The sequence below is a fragment of the Aspergillus stella-maris genome, assembly GCF_047715825.1.
Source record: "Aspergillus stella-maris strain CBS 113639 unplaced genomic scaffold BDV14scaffold_12, whole genome shotgun sequence".
Classification (NCBI taxonomy): domain Eukaryota; kingdom Fungi; phylum Ascomycota; class Eurotiomycetes; order Eurotiales; family Aspergillaceae; genus Aspergillus; species Aspergillus stella-maris.
In genome coordinates, this window is record NW_027396806.1 from 68167 (window position 1) to 94633 (window position 26467).

At 51.7% G+C, this 26467-nt stretch overlaps 9 protein-coding genes across 9 annotated transcripts; 6 read left to right on the plus strand and 3 right to left on the minus strand.

The window, feature by feature from the left end:
• Positions 1 to 345: 345 nt before the first annotated feature.
• On the plus strand, positions 346 to 3649 carry BDV14DRAFT_197652 (putative sister chromatid cohesion factor (Chl12); the record flags this gene model as incomplete). The annotated part of the gene is made up of 3 exons (XM_073772732.1): positions 346 to 565; positions 612 to 3093; positions 3196 to 3649. 3 exons carry the CDS (start codon positions 346 to 348, stop codon positions 3647 to 3649), a joined length of 3156 nt encoding a protein of 1051 aa, XP_073630600.1.
• A 303-nt stretch (positions 3650 to 3952) lies between these two features.
• On the minus strand, positions 3953 to 6736 carry BDV14DRAFT_188139 (ribosomal protein L1p/L10e family-domain-containing protein; the record flags this gene model as incomplete). Its single annotated transcript, XM_073771026.1, has 5 exons — positions 3953 to 4530; positions 4598 to 4766; positions 4832 to 5138; positions 5496 to 6607; positions 6668 to 6736. 5 exons carry the CDS (start codon positions 6734 to 6736, stop codon positions 3953 to 3955), a joined length of 2235 nt encoding a protein of 744 aa, XP_073630601.1.
• A 2960-nt stretch (positions 6737 to 9696) lies between these two features.
• BDV14DRAFT_168936 (uncharacterized protein) lies at positions 9697 to 10617 on the minus strand. Its single transcript, XM_073767946.1, has one exon. The coding sequence runs from the start codon at positions 10193 to 10195 to the stop codon at positions 9710 to 9712; it is 486 nt and encodes a 161-aa protein (XP_073630602.1). The 5' UTR covers positions 10196 to 10617; the 3' UTR covers positions 9697 to 9709.
• Positions 10618 to 10660: 43 nt separating this feature from the next.
• sun1 (SUN family protein UTH1) lies at positions 10661 to 11952 on the plus strand (the record flags this gene model as incomplete). Its single annotated transcript, XM_073772733.1, has 2 exons — positions 10661 to 11483; positions 11534 to 11952. The coding sequence occupies 2 exons, from the start codon at positions 10661 to 10663 to the stop codon at positions 11950 to 11952; spliced, it is 1242 nt and encodes a 413-aa protein (XP_073630603.1).
• A 1280-nt stretch (positions 11953 to 13232) lies between these two features.
• On the plus strand, positions 13233 to 15549 carry fhdA (putative transcription factor Tos4). Its single transcript, XM_073767947.1, has 2 exons — positions 13233 to 15061; positions 15111 to 15549. Exons 1-2 carry the CDS (start codon positions 13568 to 13570, stop codon positions 15135 to 15137), a joined length of 1521 nt encoding a protein of 506 aa, XP_073630604.1. The 5' UTR covers positions 13233 to 13567; the 3' UTR covers positions 15138 to 15549.
• Positions 15550 to 15937: 388 nt separating this feature from the next.
• BDV14DRAFT_168940 (asparaginase) lies at positions 15938 to 17347 on the plus strand. The gene has a single exon (XM_073767948.1). It carries the CDS (start codon positions 16151 to 16153, stop codon positions 17249 to 17251), a length of 1101 nt encoding a protein of 366 aa, XP_073630605.1. The 5' UTR covers positions 15938 to 16150; the 3' UTR covers positions 17252 to 17347.
• Positions 17348 to 17647: 300 nt separating this feature from the next.
• Positions 17648 to 21409, plus strand: BDV14DRAFT_197658 (regulator of nonsense transcripts 2; the record flags this gene model as incomplete). Its single annotated transcript, XM_073772734.1, has 7 exons — positions 17648 to 17666; positions 17726 to 17770; positions 17831 to 20194; positions 20242 to 20399; positions 20444 to 20713; positions 20758 to 21244; positions 21309 to 21409. The coding sequence occupies 7 exons, from the start codon at positions 17648 to 17650 to the stop codon at positions 21407 to 21409; spliced, it is 3444 nt and encodes a 1147-aa protein (XP_073630606.1).
• An 882-nt stretch (positions 21410 to 22291) lies between these two features.
• On the minus strand, positions 22292 to 23815 carry BDV14DRAFT_168942 (uncharacterized protein). The gene is made up of 3 exons (XM_073767949.1): positions 23481 to 23815; positions 23035 to 23395; positions 22292 to 22985 (listed from the first exon to the last, which is right to left on the minus strand). The coding sequence occupies exons 1-3, from the start codon at positions 23677 to 23679 to the stop codon at positions 22691 to 22693; spliced, it is 855 nt and encodes a 284-aa protein (XP_073630607.1). The 5' UTR covers positions 23680 to 23815; the 3' UTR covers positions 22292 to 22690.
• A 365-nt stretch (positions 23816 to 24180) lies between these two features.
• On the plus strand, positions 24181 to 24905 carry BDV14DRAFT_197660 (uncharacterized protein; the record flags this gene model as incomplete). Its single annotated transcript, XM_073772735.1, has 2 exons — positions 24181 to 24645; positions 24777 to 24905. 2 exons carry the CDS (start codon positions 24181 to 24183, stop codon positions 24903 to 24905), a joined length of 594 nt encoding a protein of 197 aa, XP_073630608.1.
• Between the last annotated feature and the right edge of the window lie 1562 nt (positions 24906 to 26467).

Consider the following 26467-nt stretch of genomic DNA (forward strand, 5'->3'; position numbering starts at 1 on the left):
GTGCTGCGTTGACTCCGAAGAACGGCCATCAACGTCGGGGTCAAGAAGATCTTGGAAAAAGGCAGGTACTTGGTAATCATGACAGCCTTAAGAGTATCAGCACATAAAGTATTGGTAATCAATATTCAGGTGTTATTCTACAGCCTGTCGAGGTATTGAAGCTGCAGACTATAGAGTTCTCAGTGATCTGGTTGGCTAGCAGCTTATGCAGCTTAGTAATTATTTATATACACTAAATATGCCTCTTATGTCTTATCGGGGCGCGTTCGCGTGGAGACGCGTCGGGGACTGATTGATAGTGCCACTTGCAACAACATCTTTCAAGTGGTATAGCACTACTTATAGATGACGGATTCCTCACCGTTGAATCTTCCCTCCTTCGATCCCGCCCTCCTCTTACATTCCGAACTCGACATACCCCCAGACCTCCCCTCTCAATCCTTCTCCGACGAACTCGAGGCGCTGAACCTAGTGCGAGTAGAAAAGACCCGCAACAGAGTCGTGATCCAACACCGAGCCTGGAACCTGTCTGATGTTTTTCGGAGTGACGAGGACGTAAGGCCTGGTATGTGAAGTCTTTATTTAGGAAAATTGTTTTCTTATACCAGCAGAAACACCAACGAGACCACCGAAGAACTCCCGCTTGCGAAGCGTCCTCTCCCCACTTCGCGAACAGGCGTTTCCGTCTTCGCCGCCGACGCCCAAAATGCCTTTTATTGACTCTCAAGCTACGCTCGCCTCTAGTGCGCCGTCTCCGGAATCGCAAAAGCGGAAGAATGGCGAGCAGTCGCAGTCGCAGTCGACTGAGCCCAAGCGGCAGAAGATAATGGGAGGCTTTCTGGATGACGATGAAGACGAGGATCAAGACGGAATGGATGCTTTCACTGATGCGCAATTTAAGAGTCAATTTGATATTCAAGAGCAATCGATCGACTTATCTGAGAGTACTCAGTCCCATCCTGTTCCGAAGCCAGCACCCGTCGTCCCCATACTTGAAGCCAGCACGGCAGTGAACACGCAGTACTCGCCGCCAAGGAGGTCACCTATTTCGGTCCAGATAAAGACATGTGCCGGGAAGACACTGAATGTTCCGCTTAAGAAGGCCAGCGCTCGCGTTTCTTACGAAAGGATGGTGGCTAGTCGGTCAACTACAGCACCTGGAAGAGCGCAGAAAAGCTATTATGGCATTGATATTCACGGCCTAATCAACGAGTCCAAAGCAAATGATGAGGCCGAGAAGTCTAAGCCGCCTCCTGCACCGCCTGTGCAATCATCAATTGAAGCTCCTATCGGCGACAAACGAAGCAGAAAGATGGCCACTGCTATGTGGACCGAGAAGTATCGGGCTCGTAAGTATACCGAACTAATTGGAGACGAACGCACCAATCGATCAATTATGCGCTGGCTCAGAGGATGGGATCCAATCGTCTATCCAGGCCTTGCCCGTTCCAAGCAAAAGAAGCCAAACTGGAACACCAACAACAACGAAGAGGAACGCCCTCACCGAAAGGTGCTGTTGCTTTGCGGTCCACCTGGGCTTGGAAAGACGACTCTAGCTCACGTTTGTGCCAGACAAGCAGGCTACGAAGTACTTGAGATCAATGCTAGTGATGACCGTAGCAGGGACGTGGTCAGGGGCAGAATCAGAGATGCACTCAACACAGAAAACGTCAAAGGAATGAACGTGGAGGTGGGCGAGCAAAAGGTTCGCAAGGCCGGACGGCCTGTCTGCGTTGTTGTCGACGAGGTAGACGGAGTTGTCAGCGGATCTGGTGGCTCTGGTGAAGGTGGCTTTATGAAAGCGTTGACCGACCTCGTTATGCTAGATCAGAAGAACTCCGCTCGTGCATCTGAGCAAAACCCCGGCGTGAAGAAAAGAAAGGGCGACAACTTCCGGTTCCTTCGCCCTCTTATCCTGGTCTGCAATGATGTCTACCACGCCAGCTTGCGGCCGCTTCGATCTGCTGCTATCGCGGAGATTATTCATGTGCGTCAAGCGCCGTTGGAGAATGTCGTATCTCGCATGAAGTCTATCTTCACAACCGAGGGTATTCCTACTGATAACGATGGAGTAAGACGGCTTTGCGAAGCCTCTTGGGGTTTGGCAAAGAGGAAGCAGCGTGGTATGAGAAATAACGGTGCAGCAGAGGGCGACATCCGTAGCGTACTTGTGGCGGCCGAGTGGGTAGCTCACAAGCTGAGAACTGAAAACCCTGATTCTCTGCGTTTGACACGAAACTGGCTGGAACAGCGAGTCCTCGCTAACCCCGGCGGTGGCTCGTTCTTCAAAGGCATGAACCGCGGTGGAGTGCGCGATATCGTCGACCGAGTCTTTACAGAGGGAGCTGGATTTCCAGAACTACCTATCGGCGCTGAATCCATGCAAGACCCCTACGACCGCTCAGCAAATGTTGCTGCAGACGTCGCGAGTATCAAGAAACGGCACGCGATTAGCCGCCTTCGCGAGATGGTCGATGCCAGCGGCGACCATGACCGCTGTACAACCGAATGTTTCAGTTCGTATCCTCTCCAGCAATACCAAGACGACACCTTCCTCTCCAAACCCAACGAAGCCTACGACTGGCTGCACTTCCACGATACCCTCTCCTCAAGAGTCTACTCTGCTCACGACTGGGAACTCGGCGCATACCTCAGCCAAGCAACCTCAGCTTTCCACCTCCTCTTCGCAACCGCCCAAGGCAAGACCCAGCCGCAGTACAAAGATAAGGACGATGAGGAAGAAGAGGAGGAACACCCTTTCTCCGGACCGCGTGCAGAATTCGCTGCCTTTGAAGCTACGAAGCAGAACCAGGCTATCTTGTCTACCCTCCAATCATCCTTTTCCCCGCCGCTCCTTCGCCTCTTCCGCTCGCCAGACAACCTGGCTACAGAACTCATCCCCAACGTCATCCGCATGCTTTCTCCTGACGTCAAACCCGTCGTCGTCCGCGGTGCCGGCAGCGACCAGCGCACTGTTGCAAGCGTACGAAAGGAAAGCGAACGACTTCTCGTCCAGGCCGCTGTCCGCGTAATGGGCGGGCTAGGAGTTACATTCGAGAAAGTCCGCATTGAGAATGAAGGTGCCCATGGTGGGTTTGCGTATCGCATGGAACCGTAAGTCCGCCGAACCCTAACTTGACTACCCAAGTAATAGAGCTCGAATCGTCAACAAAGCTGACCATCAACTTACCCTAGACCCCTCGACACCCTAGTAACATTCTCCAAAGCCCCCGGCCTCACATCAACAACCGCCCCAGTCCGCTACGCCGTCCGCCAAGTCCTCGACCAGGAATACCGCAAGGAATCAATCCGCAAAAACTCCGAAGCTCTATCATCCCACACCGCGCCCAAATCCAAGTCATCTGCAAATAGCAAGTTGAACCCCAACGGCGCCCATAACCCCTCCGACACAAAGATCAAATCTGGGAATGTGAAGCGGGATTTCTTTGGCCGGGTCATTGAGGATCTACCTAGCTCGGGATCGGGCAATGGCGAAAATAAGGAGAATGAGAACGGTGAGACTAGGAAGTCCAGAGCTGTACAGGAGGCTGAGAGTGCGGGACGTAAAGTATGGGTTACGTACCATGATGGGTTCTCGAATGCGGTTAGGAAGCCGATTGGGATGGCGGAGTTGTTGGGGGGGTTGTAGGTGTAAATGGAGCCTGGTATAAGTACTTCGTATGTTGTATATGTCATTTGATTAGTTTGTTGCGTTGTTGAGCGTTCTGCTTTTGCTTGTTTGCTGTTAATATAAAACCTATGCATAACATTTCTGCACAAAAAAGGTTCTCTAATCAAAAATCCATTCCCGACTACTTACAAAAGAAAAAAAATTTAAACAGTAGGTAAATGACAATCAATATTCAAATCTAGCATAGCTACATCATATAAAATAAAAACTCATGGTATACAAATCAAACTCATAACCTCTCTCTTCCTTCCTCTCCCTTGTCTACGAACTCTTAACCTTCTCCGTCAACTCAGGAACCTTCTCAAACAAATCACCCACGAGTCCCACATCCGCAACCTGGAAAATCGGCGCGTCGCCATCCTTGTTAATCGCCGCGATAACCTTACTATCCTTCATACCAGCCAGGTGCTGAATGGCTCCACTAATTCCAACAGAGAGGTAAAGCTGCGGCGCGACGTTCTTACCCGTCTGTCCGACCTGCAAACTGTTGTCTGCGAATCCCGAATCAACAGCCGCGCGTGAGGCTCCGATGGCGGCACCAAGGCTGTCAGCGAGGGGGACCATGATGCGGTCGAATTCCTCCTTGCTCTTCAGGCCGCGGCCGCCGGAGACGACGCGGGGGGCGGTCGCGAGGTCGGGGCGTTCGGAGACGGAGAGCTCTTCGCTAACCCATTCTGTTTGGGCGGGGGAGTTGGGGTCTGTTCCGTCTGTGACGCTGGCGGAGCCGCCAGTGGCTTCGGCGTCTTGGAAGGCTGTGCCGCGGACGGTGATGACTTTGATGGGGTCCGTGGATTGCACGGTTAGGATTGCGTTGCCGGCGTAGATGGGGCGGATGAATGCTGTAGATGGTTTGTTAGCTCGGGGGCGGATGTGGTGGGAAAGAGGTGAAAACTCGGGGGTCCGTACTGTCTTCGCTCTCAATGGCTGTGATGTCTGAGACTTGCTGGACGTCTAGGAGGGCCGCAACGCGGGGAAGCAAGCTCTTTCCGAAGGCCGAGTGGCCGGCAATAATGTGTGTGTATTCGCCCTTCTTGATGTTCTCGACGAGCAGCGGGGCGTAGTTCTCGGGGAGGCCCTATCCCAAGGATGAACTATTAGCTTTCCCATCCCGTTTTCACTGTACAAGGAGCTGTGATGTACCTTCTCATAAGCCTCATTCTCAACCGCAACAACGTTCTCCACGCCCTTATACTTCGCCGCCTCGGCCGCCGATGTCGCTTTTACGCCAGCGCCCGCAACAAAGGCCGTAACTGGTCCTCCTAGCTTGAGTGCTGCAGAAATAGCCGAAACAGAAGAGCTCTGGAGCTTGCCGTCGCGCTGTTCAAGGACCGCAAGGGTGGAGAGGAGACGGGCGAGCGCAGACTGGTTGAAGGTGAGGGATACCCGCGATGGGGTGAATTGGGCGCGGGCGGCGCGGAGGACGGAGGTTCGTGCTAGAAAGGACATTCTGGTGGCTTGTGGTTGGGGGAGGAGAGGGTGAGGAGGAGTGGTGATGCTGGGTGAGGGGAGAAGTGGTGGGCTCGGCCTCGGTCGGGGATGAAAGTTTGGAGGTCCGGTAGCGGGAGAGCAAGTGGTGGCTATCGTCGGAACGCCAAGCTCCCGCAGATCGGCGGATGGCCTCGGTTATAAGGCGGATGTCTAGTAGCCATCTCGAGAAGCCGAGGGTTACAATGCTACAAGTAAAGTAATAGAAAATATAACATAATAATGCACAGTTGATTATATGAACATAGCACAAACAGATCCTAAACTCCGTAGACTAAATCATGAAAGGGACTTTTTCTTCTTCTTCGCCGGGCCAGACGATACCTTCAGAGCCGCGGCCTCTCCGTCTTCCAGTGCCTGAGCCTTTTGCTTCTCGAGCTTCTGCTTGCGAGCAGCCAGCGTCGCGGCCTCCTCATCGTCCTCGGTGTTCTTCTGCTTCTTGGACTTCTTGTTGCTGCCCTCGACGAGCTTCTGTTCACCGCCCTCAATCTGCTTCCGCTTCTTGTTCTTGCCCTCGGCCTCGCCGTCCTCCACAGCCTCCACAACATCAGTGTCCTCAACCCACAACTCACTAGCCAGCCAGATGGGCATAGCCATGGTGTTGGCTCCCTTGACGTGAAGAGCCTTGATATTCCGCCACCCCTTCGTAATGTACTTATCCGTCAAACCCTTGACCACAGCCTCGATGTTCTCGGACAATTGCTCGGGCGTAAAGTTAGAAGACCCAACCCGGACAGCAGCAGTCGTAGCTGGAGCAAGCTGCACAGAAGCAGAGTTGAGCGCCTTCTCAATCTCCTTCGCGACAATCTTCGAGCTAGCGAACAGACTAGCAGTCTCCTCCTCCTCACTCTTCTTCTGCAAATTCTTCTGCTTAGGATCCTTCTTCACCCTCTTCCCATCAACCTTCTCAATCTGCGATATCTGCACAGGGATAGGCCTCTTGCTAGACCCGTAAAACACCTTGCCCAGCGTCTTCACAAGCCTCATCACGATCCGATCATCCGCCAAAAACACATCATGCTCATTGAGCAGCTGTCGTCGGCTTTCAAAGCTCTTGTATCTATCCTTCAACTTCGAGTACCCAATCACCTTGTCAATGCGCGAGGTAAGGTGCTCGGGGAACGACGGGTCCGAAACAATGTTCTTGACAGAGCGCTGCGGGTCCGCGGTGATAAGGCAGATGCTCAGCGCAGGCGAGGCATTCAGCGAGTGCGGGATCGCAATCTTGCCTGGCTTCAGGCGGTTCTTGTCAACGACGTGCTTTTTTGTCGTGAGCACGAGCCACACGGCTTCGTTGTGCAGGGGGGTCGTCTCGTCGCCTTCGGAGTCGGAGTCATTGTCGCCGATAAGTGTCTTCTTGGTCGCGGTGGCTTCGCGCTCCGTCTGCTTCGATTTGATGTGTCGGAGGAGAGCGGTTGATGCTCTGGAGACCTGCGCCGACAAAAATTAGAATCTGCTAGAGTAGAGTTTTGGGTTCAGAAGAGGACGTACCTGGCTCTTGTCGAGCTGGTAGGGACTTCCAGTGGCCACCTTTGTGGTGAGAGCCGTAGAGGACGGCATTTTGGCTGTATTAGGTGTTGGGGTATTTTGGATAATTTCTACTGCCTCCAGACTCCGCGATATCGACCGATAAAAAAAAAAGTCGAATCGCGGAGGCGGTGAGCATTCTGCTGATTATCGCTTAGTCATTATATTAGGTCATGTGATATGGTGCCTTTTCCGCACCCCGGGAACACTCAAGTCATGATCTCGTTTTTGTTAGTGTCTGTAGATGGATATTGGTCTCTTTTGATTTATGTTCAGTGGAAGTAGCTTCTATTACCTAGCGTGGTTGCTGTTGTCTCCAAAACTTGGTAGACACGTTGAGTGATTCGAGCAATAGGTTCAGCCGCTGAAATATATATATTGACATCCTCATCAGATCGCCAATAGGGTTGCTATAAGCTAGGGCATGCAAGCACTCTAGGTCGGGCCCAAACCAACGCGCCACGCGCATCGTCACGTTGCTTGGGAGACATAGAGTACATAGACACCCTGACCAAGTCCTACTCAGACAATCAAGTATCCATACGGAGCCCTCGGATGCCGAAGAACCATACTCCGTACAAGATAACCTACGCCGAGTCGGATAGCATAGCCACAAGTACCATTGCTAGGTAAAACAAAATGAGATGCACTACTCGCGGGGGAAAAAACACCCTCTCGAATTGGAGAACCTTCACGAATCATGTCGATATTGGCACCAAAAGAAGCATTGAGCGCTATTGCGGATATCACGGAGTATACTTTCCACAAACGTACCGTTTCCCAGCGCGCGGAAATTACGGCTGCGCAAGCTAGGGAATTGGACTCTTTCAATCCCGATGTATCGCGACTTCGCGATGGGTTGATTCCGCTGATTCAGCGCCCAAAAATTTAGATAACTAGTTAAATACTATAGTCTAGTCTACGGAGCATGCTCTTTAGGCTGCACCGGAGAATCTGTACTCTGTAGATACTGAGTTCAGCGGTTCATATGATAGCGAACGGTTAAGCAGCATACCATACGGCATAGGCGCCTGAATCCGGCAAATGCACGTTTTATACTCTGCAATGAACCATTCACAATCACGTAGTCTTATAGACTCATAACCATAGCCTAAATTTCCAAATCCCTTCCATAGAACCCCAAGTAAGATCTCCACAAACTAACGACCTTAGTCTCCGCCAACGCGGTCAATGTATGAAGATTTGCAGTTCTAGCAGAATGACAGTGACGAATCTGCCGAGGATGGAGTCCAACGATAACACATCTCGACAATGAGACGCCGGACGAGCAGGGTCGAAAAGCTTGTTTAACTGTTCTGCCTGCGCGCGGAAATGATGGGCTGCTTTGTGGATCTGGTGGAGGGGATGTGCTGCGAATTATTTGATGGATGGTCGAGATTCTGAGGTTCTTTTGCTGTAGTTTGTGAAGCGGTCATATTACTATTTACTGGGCTAGTTGATAATGACTGTTGTAGACTACTGATTTGACGCTTATTAAAACGAGACAAGGGTAGACTACTAGAAAGTCATGGAAGCGAAGCCGTTTCGGGGGGCAGTATACGTGTGCTGCGGGGTTCGCGGCGATAGCTTATCTAGTTCGTCGACGGGTGGCTGAAATCTGAACGGATCTGTTTACCCCTCGTATCTGCTAGTCTAGTATTGAATCCGTTTGTTCCGTGACTGGGAACTTAGGAAAATCGATATTCAAGCGTTGACTGCAGCACCATACATCGGAGACTGGTCGGATGAAACGATTGGGCGGAGGGGTTGGGGACTGTCCAAACCCCTGCACGAGACTCGATTGACCGAGTCTTGTTTGCATTCTGGGTGCAAGACATACTAACTGGTTTACGAGACTACTACCCATGTCACCACGATTCTGTGACGGGAAGAGCAAACAGCTGGCGCATATAGCCGAGTCCAGTCAGTCGAGTTGATAGTACTGTGCGCCCGAGGACTGAAACACCACGAAAGAAAGGCTCACTTCATGTCTCTCATGTCGTGTCCGATGCAAAGTAGTTTTGTTAACCTGAAGAATGCCATCTTGCAGGACCGAAGACGAAGAGAGGCTGGGTTTTATACACCTGCAGGCCGATTTTGAATCAACAGCAATGGCCCACATAAGCTGCATTAGACCGGAGGCTCCTCACAGAGTGCTTCGTTTCAGAAAACGCTTAACATCAAGGGCTGGAGTCAAAGCCCGAAAAACGTCGCGAACTTGCAGTCTGAGAGTGGTTTCAAGGTTTCAATAATTCTGTTGACTGGTCAAGAGCATCCGGAGTTCCGAACTTGCGGAGTCTTTAGGACCTGAAAACCTTAATTCATCCTCATAGGCTGGTGGCTTAAGGGTCTGTCTCAGTGTTGACCATGCAAATGTTCCACTGTCTTACTCATGCAGCATGTTCAACCTTGTTGTTTTGATGCCAACGTCTTGCTGATGTCATGCCAACAGAGCGAGGCTGCGAGCACAAAAACACTGGGGATCGCTGGAGAACCGCGGGTTCAGATTGAACGGAACACCAAAGTTGGAGTGGCGAGTCAGCGGCTGATTGGCCGGCCCCTTTTATGCAGAGCGCACAAGAGCCAATTCCCCACTGCAGGGGGCGAGCTTCAGGCGCCGATTGGCCACCGAGGCGCATGTGCTAATTTCAGCAACTGCCAAGCTCGCGGATTCAGGAACAGAAAATCAAAACACAGACCGCTGGCTCCCTTTTGACTTTTGACAGCCTGCCGATGCGATGGTCCAGATTCTCGCTTCCAAGACGCTATGTGACCTCGCCCGGGCGTCCAAGATGATTGACATACGAGTTTGCCTGACTGAGCTCTCCTGGTGGATTTCGGTGGACTGTTCCTTTCAAGATGCACCGCGGGCTCGAAAACAAACAGCTGGAAGATAGTAGTCGATGCCGATGGTGGCCACGTCGGCCCCCCACCCCAACTGCAAATAATTAAAGAGAGGCGCATGGTTCCATGGGATGGCGCTGCTGAGGAGGATTTGGGTTCTGCCTACCTTGGGTAGGAGTTCATGTACCTGGCATAACCATGGGATAGCACCTCCATAGCCGCCGTGGCGGTCAGGGGCGTGGGTGCCTGTCTTCCTCCATTTTTGTTGTATGAAGTAATTAAAAACGAACGAACCATTCGAGCAGCAATCGAGGGACGCACAGCGAGACCATGTCTCGAATTGCTGCAGTGGAACCCCTGAATCAACTGGGTTAGTTGGAGTGGACACAGGCAACGCCGCCCTAGCCTCAGCCTGCCAATTGCCAGTGCGCAGACCAAGAGACTAACCCGTCTCTCCGTCTCCCACTCCTTCCCCCTGGCGACTCTCTGCTGCAGTTCTGGCCTAGCCTCTTCCCTCTTCCCTCTTCCTCTTTGGTGTCCCTCCTCGGCGTCTCCTTTCCCTAAAACCTCCCCTTCCTCCTTCTTTTCTCCCTCCTCCCTCTCCTCCCTCCCCAGAGCGCTTCGCACCCCGGTCTTCGAGATTTCCATTCCGACCTAAGAGACTCGTTCTCTGAATACATTCTTTTGGAAACCTCCTTTCTTTTCTGAATCACGCTCTTTCGCATATCGGCCCCGTATTCGCCTTTATCGGATATACCTGTCTCTTCCGTCTTCTACGACTTCAATTCGTGTACAGCACTACATTCGAACGAACGCGCGACCGTTGTGCCTGAACTTGATGTACGTCGGCCCTTTCTCAGTTATATGATCGTGCCCGCCCAATCGCGATCCTGTCAATAAAACTACGGACCCAAGCGCTCGTGGACAATCGGACTCCACTGCTTGTGTTGCTCCTTCGTCTGGGACAAGAAGCGCAAGGGCTCGCTGATATCGCGGATAATATTGGGATTGCGATCAATTGGAGACATATTACTGACAGGCTACTAGCGAATCGATCAGATATCTTAACATTTTCGCGATTTATACAAGATGAAGTACTCCGTCGCTCTCACCATGGCCGCCGGGTCCCTCGCTGCTGCTGCCCAGCACCAGCACGGTCACCGTCACCTCCACAACAACAAGCGCGAGGTTGTCACCGTTGACGGCCCCACTGTTGTTGAGTACATGCTCAACGGCGAAGTCGTCACTGCCGAGGATGTTTGCCAGGGTATCACCGACGGCACTCTGGCATGGGCTGATGGCCAGCCTGCCTCCGACCCTTGCGCCACCTCGACCTCGACCACCACCACTGAGGCTTACACTCCCACCGTTGCCCCGGCCAAGTTCATCGAGACTGAGGCTTCTACCTCTTCTTCCACCTCGACCACCACTTCGACCACTATCAGCATCCCCACCTCGACCGCCAGCTCCACCACCCAGGCGGCTGCCACTTCTTCCGCTAGCTCCAGCTCTTCTTCCTCCTCTGGCGTTGGTTTGGACAAGTCTTTCCCCGATGGTGAGATCGACTGCGGTACCTTCCCCTCCGAGTACGGTGCCATCTCTCTCGACTACCTTGACCTTGGCGGTTGGTCTGGTATCCAGTACGTCTCTTTCCTTGGCGAGGTCATCAGCGACATCGTTACTGCTGTCACCGGTGACTCTTGCACAAGCGGTGCTATGTGCTCTTACGCCTGCCCTCCCGGTTACCAAAAGTCCCAGTGGCCCGCCACCCAGGGCTCTACTGGCCAGTCCGTTGGTGGTCTTCAGTGCAAGCTCGGCAAGCTCTACTTGACCAACCCTGACCTCTCCGACAAGCTCTGCATTGAGGGTGTTGGTGGTGTCAAGGCCGAGAACACCCTTGGCCAGCACGTTGCTGTTTGCCGTACTGACTATCCTGGTGAGTAATTGACAACACGTGTTGAGTATTTCGCTAACAATGACAAATAGGTACCGAGTCTGAGACCATCCCCGTCAGCTTGAACAGCGGTGAGACCAAGGACCTCGCCTGCCCCAACGGTGCCACCTACTACAAGTGGGAGGGCAAGACCACCTCTGCTCAGTACTACGTCAACCCCGCCGGTGTTTCCCAGGAGGAGGGTTGCCAGTGGGGTGACGGCAGCAAGCCCGTCGGCAACTTCGCCCCCATCAACCTTGGTGTCGGTGAGAACAACGGCAAGTGGCTCTCGATCTTCCAGAACTCTCCTACCACTACCGAGAAGCTCGACTTCAACATTAAGATTGTTGGTGACAACCTCAGCGGATCTTGCAAGTACGAGAACGGTGAATTCATCTCTGACACTGGCTCCAACGACTCTGGCTGCACGGTGGAAGTCCTGTCTGGTGATGCCACCTTCAAGATGTACTAGATCCGTTGAAGGTGTGACCTCAATACTGGTGTGCTCAGCATTGATCGACTCTACGCGGCCAGGCAAACCTGCAAATAGAAACCCCCTCATGCCTGCTCGCTTCTGATTATGCTTCATTTTGCATTCTTTGTATCTTAGTATATTTGTGTCATATGATTTGAACCGTGGTTGTCGGCCGTTTTCTATTTCTCTTCCTCTGTCAACTAAGCCGAGGAATTTGTGCCTAATTACCTTCTTTGCTGTTAAGTAATCGATGTCCTCTCGTGTATACCCGTGATTTGTTTTGTATAGAAGCTAGTTCAGTTATTTTCTCGGTAAGCTCTCCCGCTCTTTGTATCATGTTCTTCTCTTAACTAGCTACATTCTGGATATATCGCCTCAACTTGAATCGATGTTGGTATAGAAGATGTTGGTATAGAACAATTTAGCGAGGCTGTCAGTGTCAGCAAATTTGCATGGAGAAGTGGGGTCTATGAACACATTGAGTGCACAAGTGACGACACTAGGAATGTGATCTTTGACAATTCGAGATCGAAAGAATGACACAGCTGACGGAGGAGAAACTGGCTGAGAGTGGAAGGAAACAATTGAAATGGACAGCCTTATTCTGACCCGACGTCGGATTCTAAATTGGTTGGTTTGACCGGTAATAAGTTACCCTGAATCTGGTCACAGGCGCGTCGCGTCGGGTAACTTCTATACAAGCCTTACGTGACGACCACGACACGCATGGAGACTGGCTACAGGACCACTAACGCGCATTTATAGCCCCAGTAATACGGCAAAGTCGACTAACAACTGATTGTTAATTTCAACATGATATTCCGCAGCGATAATTGAATATAGATCGAGACAGCTCTTCAGATCGATGTCAACGCAAAGCATAAAACCCACAGCCAATCACAGGGTCTTTCAGTTGCGGCACATGGCTGAGCACGGACCATGTAAAAGAGAAACGCGCTCACGTGATCTGGCGCGAGTCACGGGACCTGTACCGAAGGACGCGCAGCACCTGAACTGACGCGCCTTGCTGAGTACCTATACGAACGAACCAGGAGAGTAGGAAGATAGGGTGTAGTTTGAGGGAGTTTCTATACGAGATCATACTCCATTCTCCGTAAATCAAATATGCAGCAGTATGCATAGTTCCTGACGGTCAGGCCGGGGACAGCGCGAGGAGCAAAGGTGGAGCTAGGCCGGCGCCTATCGAACGCGTCTCTCTGGACTTTTGGTGGTAAGCGTGCATTTCCGCGAGACTCGCCGTTCCGCCAGGGCATTCTCAATTTCTCATTCCACCACGCTCCATCCTCTCCCTTTTCCCTCCTAAGGCTCTTTTCGTTCTTTTCTGTAGATTCGCTCGTCCCGTCTCCCAACCTCCTACTCGTCATCTCGGGGACGGAAGCTACAGAGGACTCTCTCTTCCTTCCTTTCGTCCTTAACCAGCTTCCCGCCCTGTCTCTCTTTCTAACTGTCTTTTCCCTGTCGATAGAATAGAGCTCTGACTGCCCTGCTGTGCCCTCGACGCGACCTCAATTGAGTCCTACTACTCTTACTATATAGCTATTCGAGGAACCCCAAGGTCGGTCGTCTTCGAGACGCGTGCCTTACTTACATTATGGAGTCTTCTCCCCCGAGGAACATCTCGGCCACCACCGTGGCAGGCGTGAAGCGTCCCGCGTCTCTACTACCTGCTTTCGAGCCATTGAGCTCGTCTCCGTCCCTCCCTCGCCCTCAAAAGCGTGTAGCACGCGACGATGACCGTGCTATCTCGACCTATCCTACTCCTGTCCCGACATCGTCCACCCATATCATGTCGTCCTCGCCCCCACGGATGGCCCTGCCTCACTCCTCGACACGCCGTAACATTGCTTCCTCCTTCTCGGAACGCACGCCCCTCTCCGCCGTTCCTACACTTATGCTCTCTGAGACTGGTGAGCCCTTGTTGATGGGTCGTTCTAGTCTTTCCTGCCAGTACCAGCTCGCTGCCAATCGTATGATCTCGAGGGTCCACGTCAAGGCTACCTACAAACCCGCTCCCAACCCGTTCGACCGTGACAGGGTGGAAATAATGTGTTTGGGGTGGAATGGGATTAAGCTTCACTGCCAGGGAAAGACATATGATTTGGCCAAAGGCAAGACGTTCACGTCGGATATCAAGGATGCTGATATCATGATCGATGTTCACGATACTCGCGTCTTGGTTCAATGGCCTCGCGGTGACCGAAAGGAAGATGCATCGACCGACTCGGAGCAAACATGGGAGGAGGCTACACCGACGCGGAAAAAGCAAACACACCGCAGTCTACAAGACAGCCCAAGTGCTGAACGTCAACGCCTGGCTTCTCCTGTTTCGCCTTCACCAGCTGCAAAGTCTCTGGTACCCCCTTCGTCACCCTTGTTCACTCCGACCCGCTCTCGAAACGCAGTAGTTGTATTCGAAGATGATGCCTCCCCTGTTCGTCGCAGCAGCTCTGATGAAGCGTTGAAGTCGTCCTCATCGCTCCTGCAGAGCTCTCAGTCCAGTGATCTGAGTGACCTTAGCAAGCCTGAAGACATCTCCGACCACGACGAGGAAAACGACCCTATCATTCATTCCTTTGGTCCCTTTGGCGAGAATTTGCTTCCTCGCCTCGCTTCATTCTCTGCCGACGAGTCTCCCGTTCGACCTCATCCCCCTCGCGCTCACCTTCAGCCAACGCAGTCTCCAAGGCAGCCTGCGAAGCGTGCAGAGTTGGCTGAAGAGGAGAAGCAGACTGCGGTGGTCATCGATGAGGGTGCCGAACAGGTCCAGAACCACGCTGTCAACCAGCTCGCTTTCTCTCGCCTTTCTTCGACTCCCTTCTCTACCATCCTTGACAACCTTCCTGCTTCCCTCTGGAAGGCAGACAGCCACTCACGACATGGGCCTTCACGAAACGAGATTCGGGCCATCCTCGACTCAACGAAATGCATCGGAAAGGTTGCCCGTGAAGGCAAGGATGCCGCCGGCAAGCCGCTCGAGGCGGAGTACTACTACATTCCTGACTTCGATGACGACCAAATGCGCCGTGAAGCTGTCGTCACAGATCTCAGGAAGCCTGGTCTTCGCAACTGTAGAAAGCAACATAAGGTATGTTTCCCGTCATCCGAACTCTTGGACATTGTGCTGACTTGAGCAGCAATACTTCTGGCGCAAACCAAAATGAATATGAAGCCGTTGAAAAATAATAATACCCCGACATACGATTCTGTTCTCAGTACATACTTCCGTACCGTTTTGGGTTTTGTTCAATTCCTTCTTTGATCCCTGTTTAGGGACTGCATAGCGTGGCGTGGCATACCCAGTCTGACTTTTTATGTTCTTATGAAGGTGTATGATGTATGGAGGTCTGATTTTGTTCACTCTTTTTCTGTTCCAATTTTTCCCGCCCAGAGTGCCTGTCTCGTCTGTCTGTCTTCGTTGTTGTGGAAGATGTCGGTCCTGCAAACATTCCTCTTATATTTCGATGGCTGTGACTGAGGTACGAGATGCTCGATGTTCGACATCTATGGGCATATTGTATCTTACACCTCTATTTTGGACACTTATGATCTGTATGCTACTGTACTCAATAAAAGTATCACCTTCTATAACTATTCCTGTTTTCTTATATCTTCAACTAGCAAAAGCAACCAACTTCAGCACCCGGTTGTTGAAGTTCGACCGTTGGACCCTGGTCGAACCAACTGGTTAGGGTTAAGTACCATCTCACTTATGCAGAACACAATTACGTAGCCTTTTATATGAGCTGCACAAAATAAACTTTTCGCTTTCAAGCAGAGCACGTGACTGTTTCCTCCCTCTTGGTATCGTTCTCGCGCACCTGATTCGGTATAGCGCCGAATTTGACCATGGAACCTTAATTGGTGTCTGTACTGCAAGCTGCAATGAGGTGGTAATTTGGGGTTGGATTTATAAGGGTTAGGTAGGTATATATTGGGTGTCAATGGAACAATGGATTGTTGACCTTGATTTTATTTTATTTTGCTTTTTGGTTATTCGTTGCTTGCTTTACTTACTATCTACCTTACTCGGTCTTTTACCTGGATTGTACTACAAATACCCTGACCTACCTTTACCTTCTAGGTATATTTGACAACTGCCCAGAAACTCCCTCCTACCTCACCTACCTACCCAAGCTTGCACCCCATAACCAAAACTGAAACCAAACCCACCATAATGACAATCTCAACGCCAACAACCGACTGTATAGCCACAGACCGAAGCGGTATAACCGAGAACAGGCACTTCGTGCACGCCGCGATAACGGATTCCACAGGGAGACTCCTCTTAGCAGTTGGAGATCCACACCGGGTGACGCTACTGCGCTCCGCCGCGAAACCAGCGCAGGGCGTTGCGATTCTGGAGACGGGGTGTTTTGAGCGGTTCCCGGGGCTCGATGACAGGGATCTCGCGCTTGTTTGTGCGTCACATAGTAGTGAAAGCGTGCATGTTGGGAGGGCGAGCGGGATGTTGAAGATTATTGATGCGGGAGAGGGAGATCTGGCTTGTGGTGGGCATCCTTCGATTTCTGAAGTTGTGAATCGGGGATGGATAAGGGCGGATTATGTACCCAGCGCGATTGACAATAATTGTTCAGGGAAGCATGCGGGAATGTTGGCGGGGTGTAGGGCTCTTGGAACTGAGTTGCAGGGATATCACAGTCCTGACCATCTGATGCAAGTGCGTGTTAAGAATCTCGTGGAGGAGCTGAGCGGGTTAGAGGGCGACGAAGTGCGATGGGGCATTGACGGGTGTAATCTGCCTGCGCCGGCGATGCCGTTGCATAATATGGCGAGGGTATATGCGGTTGTTGCGGGCGCCGCAGATTCTGTGAGCAAGAGCGAGGAGTCCGGTCCCAAGATCTTGTCGTCATCGTCATCTAGAACTCAAGCTCTGAGTCGGGTCTTCCATGCTATGTCAAGCTATCCGGAACTCGTCGGCGGACATGGCCGATTCTGCACTGAGCTTATGCGGGCCTTTAAGGGAGCGCTTATTGGCAAGGTCGGTGCTGATGGGTGTTATGGGGTTGGTGTTCGGGCGTCTGAGGCGACAAAGCGCTTGGGCGCTGTTGGAGCGATTGGGATCGCGGTTAAGATTGAGGATGGGAATCTTGCGGTGCTTTATTCGGCGGTTGCGGAGATTCTGGAAAGAATGAAGATTGGGTCTGAGGAGATAATAGGAGCCTTGAAGGCTTTTCATCGGCCGGAGATCTCGAATACTGCTGGGGTAGTGACTGGGGGGTATTCTCATATGTTTGAGGTGCGGGGGTTGGTGTGAGTTGCTAGATGGTCAATAGAGTTGCGTATGTTGGTGTTCTCCTGTAGAATGAGCGTGGACCGTAAATTTGTCAGATACGTTGAATCTTCATGTTGTAAGAGGAAGAGTAAGGTGAACGAGGAGTAGAATGGCGATTGGGCGGCGCTAAGATTAACCTCCGCCGCCCTCGCCGTCGCCCGCAATTCTCCCCACGGCTTTTCAGCATCGTACAACATCCCTTGACCGGACACCTCTCGTTGACGCGAGTCCAGCCCTGGCCTCAATTCTTCGCTCATCCTCACCAATGTGGCGTTCAAGTCACTCCCACCATTTCCTTTTTCATTTCACAAAACCACTCCTCGACAGTTGAATTTCTACCGCGGGGATTGCTACATCGCACTTGCTGGGCGGTAAGAGATGGATCGGCAGAGGAAGCGTGAGATCTGATCTCTTGTTCGAGTTCATTTTCAGTCTCTAACAAGAATCTACGCTCAGGAGAAATTCGCAGTTTGAATGAGCGAGCCTGGGATGGCGAGAGCGGTACAGTATCCCGTTGTTCCTGCGCACACTACTTTGTCTGACCCTCGACCTTTGATATAGATGTCTTCCCTGTTAGCAAGTCTCTTGACTCATCGCTGAAGAAGAACACGGCCTTTATCAAGCGCATCCGTACGGGAATCAACGCCGCCGCACAGCAAACCTTGTTAACCGACGTTCGCACGCTGTCCCTTCACAAGTACCTTTCTGAGATCATCTCGGCCTGCTACGAAGGTTTATGCAAACTCAAATCGCCCGGGGAGATTGCAGCCGGTGTTGAAATTGCCAGCGCCCTTCATCAGCGATTTGGTCCGGCGGAGTTCACTAGACAGATTGGATGGCTGTTGGGTCGCGGACTCAGCTCGCCGGATAAGAGTCAGTTAAAAGCTCTCAGCCAGGAATTGCGTGAGCGGGAGGAGAAGGAGCGGCTGTCTCGTCACCGGGTGCTGCTGAAGGTGGTGACGGAACTCTGGCTGGTGGGTGTATTAAGAACCCTCGACGACGTTGAGCGACCGGAGGATGTGGGTGCAAAGGGCAAAGACGGCGCCGGACTCGGCAATAAAGTGGCGGACGGAGCAACGCGAAGGAACTCGGCAAGCGACCCTGAACCATTTCCACTGGAAGTTCTGAAGGATCTTCTCGGCCATGATCGTGATCACTCCAACCTGCCGCTGGCCGTGCTGTTCGCCAAGAGCTTTAGCTGGGACATCCTCGGCGTGAAAATTGCTGAAGAGGGGAGGAAGACGGTTGAAGCTGACGGAGCAACGTCAACTACTGAGACTCAGAATGGTGTTGAAGGGGATGACGCAATGGCCGAGGACGACGCACCCCTGACCTCGGAAAGGGCTCAGGCTCGCTTCAAGAGTATTTTAAACCGGTACCTGGAAGACGTCAAGGCACACGTCATGCGCGACCAGAAGGCACTCACTACGCAGAGCCGACGAAATGCGGAAGCCTACGTCAAGGGTGGTGAGATCTTCGAGGACCGACAGGCCAACTTTGAGAGGCAAACCAAGTCGTTGGAAAAGTTAGTTGCCAACACGCAGATCCTTTGTGAGATTCTTGGCGTGGAGATGCCTGCCTTGATTGAGCAAGAAGCTTCAGATCCCACTGCGAGCGGGGGCATCGGTCTTGTCAAGACGTCGGAGTACCTCCGGGGTCAAGGCGAAGGCGCTGGTATCTGGGAGGATGAAGAGGAGAGGCGATTTTACGAGAATCTTGTCGATTTGAAAGGCAAAGTTCCGGCCGTTCTGCTGGACGATGGCAAGAAGAAGAAGACGGAGGGAGAAGCCGCCAAAAAGAAAGAAGGCGAGACTGCCGAGCCAAGTACAGAAAAGACCGAGCCTCCAGCCCAGACTCCAGAAGAGAAGGCTGCTGAGGATGATCAATCCACCGCGATCGTAAGCAAGACAGTTGGAGCCCAGGTGGATGCACTCCTGGCGAAGCTTCCAGACCTACAAACCAAAGACCATGTCGATCAGATGGCGCTGGATTTCTGCTTTCTCAACTCCAAGGCGTCTAGGAACAGACTTGTCAAGGCTGTTTCTGAAATTCCAAAAGGCCGTGTCGACCTTCTGCCCCTGTACTCGCGTCTTGTTGCCACGCTCGGACAGTATATGCCAGACATCCCTCAAGGTTTGACAACGTATCTTGATGAAGAGTTCCGCAGTCTTCAGCGCCGAAAGTCCAAGGAGTTCCTCGGTCAAGTGCGGATGAGCAACATTCGCTACCTGGCGGAGTTGACTAAGTTTGGTGTGGTCCCGGAGCATATCATCTTTCACTGCTTCAAGGTCTCGCTGGATGAGTTTTCACGCATGAACATCGAGATTATCGGCCATCTTTTGGAGAATTGTGGAAGGTACCTGTTCCGTAACCCAGATACATCCCCTCGGATGGCCTCTTTCCTGGAGACGCTCAGCAGAAAGAAGACCGTTCAGCATATTGGCCAGCAAGAACGCATGATCATTGAAAATGCTGTCTACTATGTTGATCCGCCCCAGCGCCCTGCTATCCAGCAAAAAGAGCGAACGCCTATGGAGTCTTACATCCGCAAGCTCATCTATCTGGACATGAACAAGCGCAACTATACCAAGGTTCTCAAGTCAATCAGGAAGCTTCATTGGGAAGAGCTAGAGGTGGTCAGCATCCTCGAGCGTGTCTTCAGCAAGCCCGCCAAGGTCAAGTACGGCAATATTCATCTTCTTGCGATTCTTATTAGTGCTCTCTACCGGTACCACCAGGGCTTCGTGATTGGAGTTGTCGACAATATTCTGGAGTCTATCACTTTGGGTCTCGAGCAGAACGACTTCAAGTTCAACCAGAAACGGATCGCTGAGGTCAAGTACCTGGCGGAGCTGTACAACTACAAGATGATTGATTCGCCCGTAATCTTTGATACGTTGTATCGGATTGTCACATTCGGTCACGGTACGTCTCCATGAATCTAAAGATTGACCTCTGCTAACATCTTTCAGAAGGTGGAACACCGATGCCAGGAAAGATTAACGTGCTGGATATGCCTGACGACTTCTTTCGCATTCGTCTAATTTGCCAGCTTCTGGACACCTGTGGCCATTGCTTCGATCGAGGCTCAGCGAAGAAGAAGCTAGACTTCTTCCTCAAGTTCTTCCAGGTATGGTCGTCTTTAACTGTTCCGAAATCAAGCTAATTGTGTAGTACTACATCTGCACCAAAGACCCACTGCCGATGGATATCGATTTCCTTGTTCAGGACACCTACTCCCTGACCCGTCCCCAATGGAATCTAGTTACCGACTTTGAAGAAGCCAGCCGTATCTTCGGCGAAGCAGTAGCCCAGAACTTCAAGCCACAGGAAGAGAAGCCCGAACCCGAGGAAGAATCCGAGGACAGCGCTTCTGACGATGATCTTGAAGAAGACGCGATTCCCGAAGCCGAAGAGGAGGGAGAATCAAGCGACGAGGCCGATGTAAGTGCTCAACTTCCCTGATTGACTCATACTAATGTAAATAGGTGTCCCCGAACGCCGAGCAAAACGATGACAGCGAGTCCGAAGAGGAACAAATCTTCGTCACCCGCCAAGAAGAAGAGCGCGACCCCGAAGCAGAAGCCGAGTTCGACCGCGAATTCGAAAAGATGATGACTGAGAGCGTTGAGTCACGGAAATTCGAGCGCAAGGCTATCTTTGATATACCTCTGCCCATGAGACGCGCTGCTCGTGACACCGCTGCTGAAACTCTGGCTCCACCCTCGGTTCTCGATGCTCCTCCCGCGCCCACACCCGCCCCGGCTCCTGCTCAACCATCCGGCAACACAATGGCGTTCTCGCTGATGACTAAGAAAGGCAACAAGCAGCAGACTCGTACTATTGATTTGCCTTCGGATTCTACCTTTGCTGTCGCTATGAGAAGCCAGCAGCAGGCGGATAGGGAGGAACAGCAGCGCATCAAGAACCTGGTTCTGAACTATGAGATGTCTAATGAGACTGAGAATGCCGAAGGTAATCAAAGCTATCCCCATAGTTATCCTGACAAGTGAAGAAGCAGGCTAACCCTGGAACTCAGAAACCGTTGAAAAGCGTTCTCCAGCTAGGCTCGACAAGTCTGGCGCCAATCGCTCGGCTTTCCGCTCTCGTAAACTGCAACTTAGTGATGTTAACTGGTAGTGCTCACTCAGCAATATACCGACAACACAAAACAACGGGCTTGATCATCGAATGATACGGACGGACTTGATCTCAACAGCCTCTTTGATTGATAAATACGGATTACATCACTCCGAGTCTGCACCAGCGCAACTAAGCATCAAGCACAGGTCTAAGGCGCAGTTTCTTGCGCCTTTGCCAGTTCACCTTTTCTCTAAGGACACAGGTAGGAGACCATAGGGCGACTCCATCTTCATTTACGCCTTTGGGTTGAAAGAGCCAAGGAAAGCGAAATCATAGCAGTCGATTTTGGCCGTCGTTTTGGGCGGGACTCGATTCAACTTCAGCGTCTATCGAACAGCCAGCCAATTATCTACCGCGTTCAAAAGCCCGGCTAAATCATCTGATTCCGATCTCGATCTCAAGCCACCATTGGTCTTACCTTGAAGAAGCATCTTCCATCTTTTCGTCTCAAGAGCTAGGCCTAGGGAACGGATTTCGAGCGGGACTCGCGGTGACAGGTTATTTTGGACGCTGCTGCCGTATGGCTAGTCCACCTATGTCTAGGTATGCTGTACCACGTGCGACTATCTACGTACCCTATTCATCTGCAGTATCTAGATAAGATACGTGCTTGCACCTGCCCGAGAACGCGGAATATGCTTAGTACTCAGCACTTAGCACAGAATGACATCTTACCTATTTTACACTAAAAACATAGCCCTATAGTAGACTCTACTATAGGTACCTACCTGCCTACGTCCAAAGCTCGATGGATACTACAATAGGTAGTAATGTATTTAGATCACCTCCAATCTCACTACTACTAGCTAGTATTCCGAGGACATGCCTCTGCATTACAACGAAGTACAGGTCTCCAATCCAAAAAAGCGCACACACAAGCTGGAGCTCTATAAAAGAATCTATTTTATCTCTTGAGCGTGACCATAACCATCACAATCACAGCACAGCACTAGACTACAGCGCAGTATAGAGTACATGAGTAGTTACATAAAAATAACGAGGAGTTTGAAAACAAGATAAGACGGCTAGAAACAGACAAGCGACAAAGGAGAGAGGAGAAGATAGGGAACTGCGTAGAGTGGGAGATGATTGACCACAGATATACACTTGATGTGTGGTGTGACCGTGTATCTCTCTTGATGCGGTGGTTTTGGCGAGAAAATATAGGCGTCGAGACTCGGCCTGCTGAGACCATGGCTAATTCAACCAGTGGCTTAAGCTGGTGGCCTATAGCCTCTGCCACCCGCACTTCATTTCATCGAAAAGGATATCATGTGCTTATTTCTCCGTCTGCTGCTCAGGCTTCTTCTCGGTTTCCGACTCGTGCCAGGCCTTGGGGACGACCTCGTCTGTCTCTGCGACTTCAATCGCGGCAGACTTGACCTGGTCGCGGGCCTCTAGGGCAAGCTCGCGCTTGTCAGCGGGAGGAACAGAGGCATCAACCTCCGCGGCTAGGGGCTGGCCAGGAGCGTCCGTAGGAGCGGGCTTAGAGGGAGCAGCGGCAGCCTCATCATCGTCCTCGAGTTCGGCGCCGTAGACGTCTGGGTGCGCGCGGAAGCAATCTTGCATGCCCCTGCAAACTGTTAGTACTACTCAAGCCAACAAACCAAGATGAAACATACTTGAACTTATCAATGCAATCAATTCCCTTCGGCTCCTCCTCAGAGTAAACGAAACAGCTAAACGCAGCACGGAACTCCTCTCCACAAGGGCCGTACGCCATGCCGCCGAGGCACGGGCAGTCCCAGTTGATCTCGCCGGTCTCCGGGTTAAATGCGGCCTGCTGGCTGGCTTCCTCTTCGAGCTCTTCGGCGGACTTCAACTGCTCGGGGTTTCCAGGTGCGGCAGCATTTTCTGACGTTGATGTGGTCTCGGCAGGCTGGGTCTTGGGCTTCTCATCGCGCGACTTGGGCTTGACGGAGTCGAGAGTCGGTAGGGGCTTTTCGTTTTCGGGCTTGGGTGCTGGCTTGGGGCGGAAGGAGACTGTTCACTCAATTCATTAGCCTGGTCCTTGGTTCATGTGTTGCGTCACTTCTTCAGAAAGCAAGGAAGAAATTTTGGCACGCACGCGACGGGGTCTCAACGAAGGCGCTGCTCGTGTTATAGTAGTAGATAGCACCACCAACCAATCCCAATCGTACAAAAGTGTTCTTCCAGCTCCGTGACTTTCCTGAGGGTGTGCTGCTTATAAATCGGCGGGCTGGAGGTGCGACAGGGCTGCGCGCAGTTGGTGCGCGGAGGAGCGCTCTGGAGGCGGGACGGAACATTGTGTGAGGGTGAGGAGGGGATCAATGAGGGAATGAGAAGGGGTGGAATTAGAGGAGAGATGGAGACATGAACGTGGAGAGGGTCAATTGAGGGGGAAGTGGTAAATAATGGCAGCCGGAGGCAGACAGAACGGGGACGGGTCTGAGCGGAGAATCACTTCGGAGGTCGGTCGTGGCCTGAGGAAGAAGTCTTGGTGCCTGATATGGCAGACCAATCAGCATCGAGCTGTATAGTTGCTTCAACACGGAAGGAACAGAATAACACAGCCAACTTGATTACCTTTAAATTCCTTCTATCTGATCTAGAGTTCAGTCATTCTGTTGATAGCTCACTTATACTTCACTTGACCTCCCCTTGGCAACTCTCTACGCTCTACCAATCTCCCACCTTCCATTTCCCCAAGAACTACCCTCACCCGCGAGGCCACGCCCCAAACCTCCAATACCAAAGCATACTCGGCCATTTCAACCATGAGCGAAACCAGATAGCATATCAGTAAAATGTCCGAAAACACAATCGAATCTCTCGTGAAGCCCGGCTACAAAGAGCGCCTCGTCATCGAAATCGACCGGCGTGATCCCGACCTTATGACGACAGTGATAATCTCTCGCACAACACTCGCACATAGCCTAGACATCGTGGACTTGGATGGAAATGAAGACGACGGAGGAAATGACAAAGATGGCGAAGGCAAGGGTAAGGATAAGAAAAAGGACAAAGACAAGGACAGCGGCAATGGCAAGAAGAGGAAACCCAACGACGACAAGAAGGATCCTGGGCCTAAAGCCGCAAGGTCAAGCTCAAGGTCAACCCGGTCAAGCACTAGCAGCAGCAAGGATACGCGGAGCAGACAGAGGAGTCATAGCCAAGACAGCGATGGTGACCATGTCCGCAAACGTGCCCGCCGAGAACCTCTATCTAGAGCTGAAGTCAGGGACGCACTCATGAGGGAGTTTACAGAGTCAGTGAATCTATGCAATGCAAGGATACATAGGTCAGGTATGGCACTGGCAGCTTTGCTTGCTCAAAGGCGAGGATGTACGATTATGTCTCATTGAGAGTTCGATAGAATGTGCAATGGCTAACGGATCTTCAGGAAAAATGCGGTTACAAATCGCAAGAAGCTCAGGAGGCAGACGTGCAAACGCAGCGGGGACTGAGCAGTGCTGGGATCCGGGAGAAAGGGAGGATTGGAACTTCGATTCTGGACAAAATTGAGCTCTAGTTACAGAGGTAGAAAGCACCGCATCTCTGGAGGTGCAGATGGGAAAGCGGCAGACGAGATGATGGACAGGTCTGGCAGTCCGGAATGTGTTTCAAACACAGAAAAGAATGGCATGGATTATGCAGTCTATTATCTCCGTTTCTAGCCTTACAAATTAATCTGGACCTTTCTATTCTCCCCCATGATTACGTAGTCATTTTGAATGTGAAGTTCTTCCGAGGATACTTCCGTTCCTCCCGTACCCAGGCTATCCTTATATCTTACCCTGCCAGCCTCTATTCCCCTCCGCAATTGCAACAGGGCAACGCCACGATGAAAGTCATAGAAAGCTTACCAACTGTGAATGATTAAACACCAAAAAACCTCTCGGGGAATACTTTGGTCATCCCGTCCCGTCCTCATCCGTATCATCCCAGGTCCTATATCATCTACGTGCGCTTGCCCTAATCGCGAGGTCTCGCCGCCAGAAACAAAAGACATGAAAGGCACACGGCCATACCAATATTCAGATGGTCAAGCGGTCAAGTCCCTACAAAGCAAGCCATAAGTTGTGGATTTGGGACATAAACCTATTTTCCTCCCTGCCCAAGGCTGAAGTATCGTACTTTCTCCAGCAATCCTACGTTACGCTGTACTTATTGCATCTGCAGGTGCACCGAGTACTTAACTTATCGACCCACTACAGCTCTGTCCTGCATGACACTTATGCAGAACACCGCCTACAGCGCATGCATGAACCAGGGTCCGAGCGCTGGTGCTGGCTCTGGTGCTGTTGCGAAAGTACACAGTAGGTAGACTAGTCGAATCTCAGATGTGGCGGTTGGGATCTACGGCTGGATGCTTATTTTGGCTTTGCTTTCTATTCAAAGGGGCCCAAAACGATGTATGGAGCGACTAGTTGTACTGCCTTGCTTGGTCTCATGCTAGGTACTTTGGAGTTTGCAGTCTGCGGTTGTAAATCATTGGCTTTTGTTTTGTCTTCTGGTAAGAGAGGGTAGGTTGCTACGTGCTTGGATCCTCTAATGGAAATCAAGTCTCTGGACACTGGCCGGTACATAGTTATATTACTCGGACGTGAGTCAGATGCTTCGGCGAGATTCGACTCCCCTTCCCCAGGTGGCATCGGATGGTCCTAGCACTAGGACTGCTCATGGCTGTTTTTCACTTGGAATTCCAGTCCTTGTCTATCGCCTAGACTCGTCCATGGTAATTTAGACCAGCGGCTTCCCGCGGATCTGCAATCCTGGGGTAACCTCTTGGGCGCCAACAAAGACGAGAGTCCCGGCTACAGGGAAACGTTATGTTGTCGTAAGACCCCCGAAACTCAATACCCCAGACAAAGGTTAGCCTTGACGTAGTATGTAGTCTGCTCTCCAACACAAGCACTCAGGTAGCCCCGGTCAGTCGCAGTTCCGTCCATGGTTCTTATATTGCAGAAGCGTAAGTTAGCTCCTGTCCGCCAACCTCTTCGTCCGCATGCAGGAGAAGGGTAGGATGGGAAAGAGACAAAAAAGCCCTTGGCGAGCATGATTCCGCATTGCAAGGTTCCTCGCTACAAGACA

Coding starts and splice junctions, on each gene's coding strand:
- BDV14DRAFT_168936 (XM_073767946.1), bottom strand. CDS start 10,195: ATGGAAATCTCGAAGACCGGGGTGCGAAGCGCTCTGGGGAGGGAGGAG.
- fhdA (XM_073767947.1), top strand. CDS start 13,568: ATGGAGTCTTCTCCCCCGAGGAACATCTCGGCCACCACCGTGGCAGGC. Junction 15,062..15,110: donor ACTGTAGAAAGCAACATAAG/GTATGTTTCCCG, acceptor TGACTTGAGCAG/CAATACTTCTGGCGCAAACC.
- BDV14DRAFT_168940 (XM_073767948.1), top strand. CDS start 16,151: ATGACAATCTCAACGCCAACAACCGACTGTATAGCCACAGACCGAAGC.
- BDV14DRAFT_168942 (XM_073767949.1), bottom strand. CDS start 23,679: ATGTTCCGTCCCGCCTCCAGAGCGCTCCTCCGCGCACCAACTGCGCGC. Junction 23,396..23,480: donor CTTCGTTGAGACCCCGTCGC/GTGCGTGCCAAA, acceptor TTGAGTGAACAG/TCTCCTTCCGCCCCAAGCCA. Junction 22,986..23,034: donor GATTGCATTGATAAGTTCAA/GTATGTTTCATC, acceptor AACAGTTTGCAG/GGGCATGCAAGATTGCTTCC.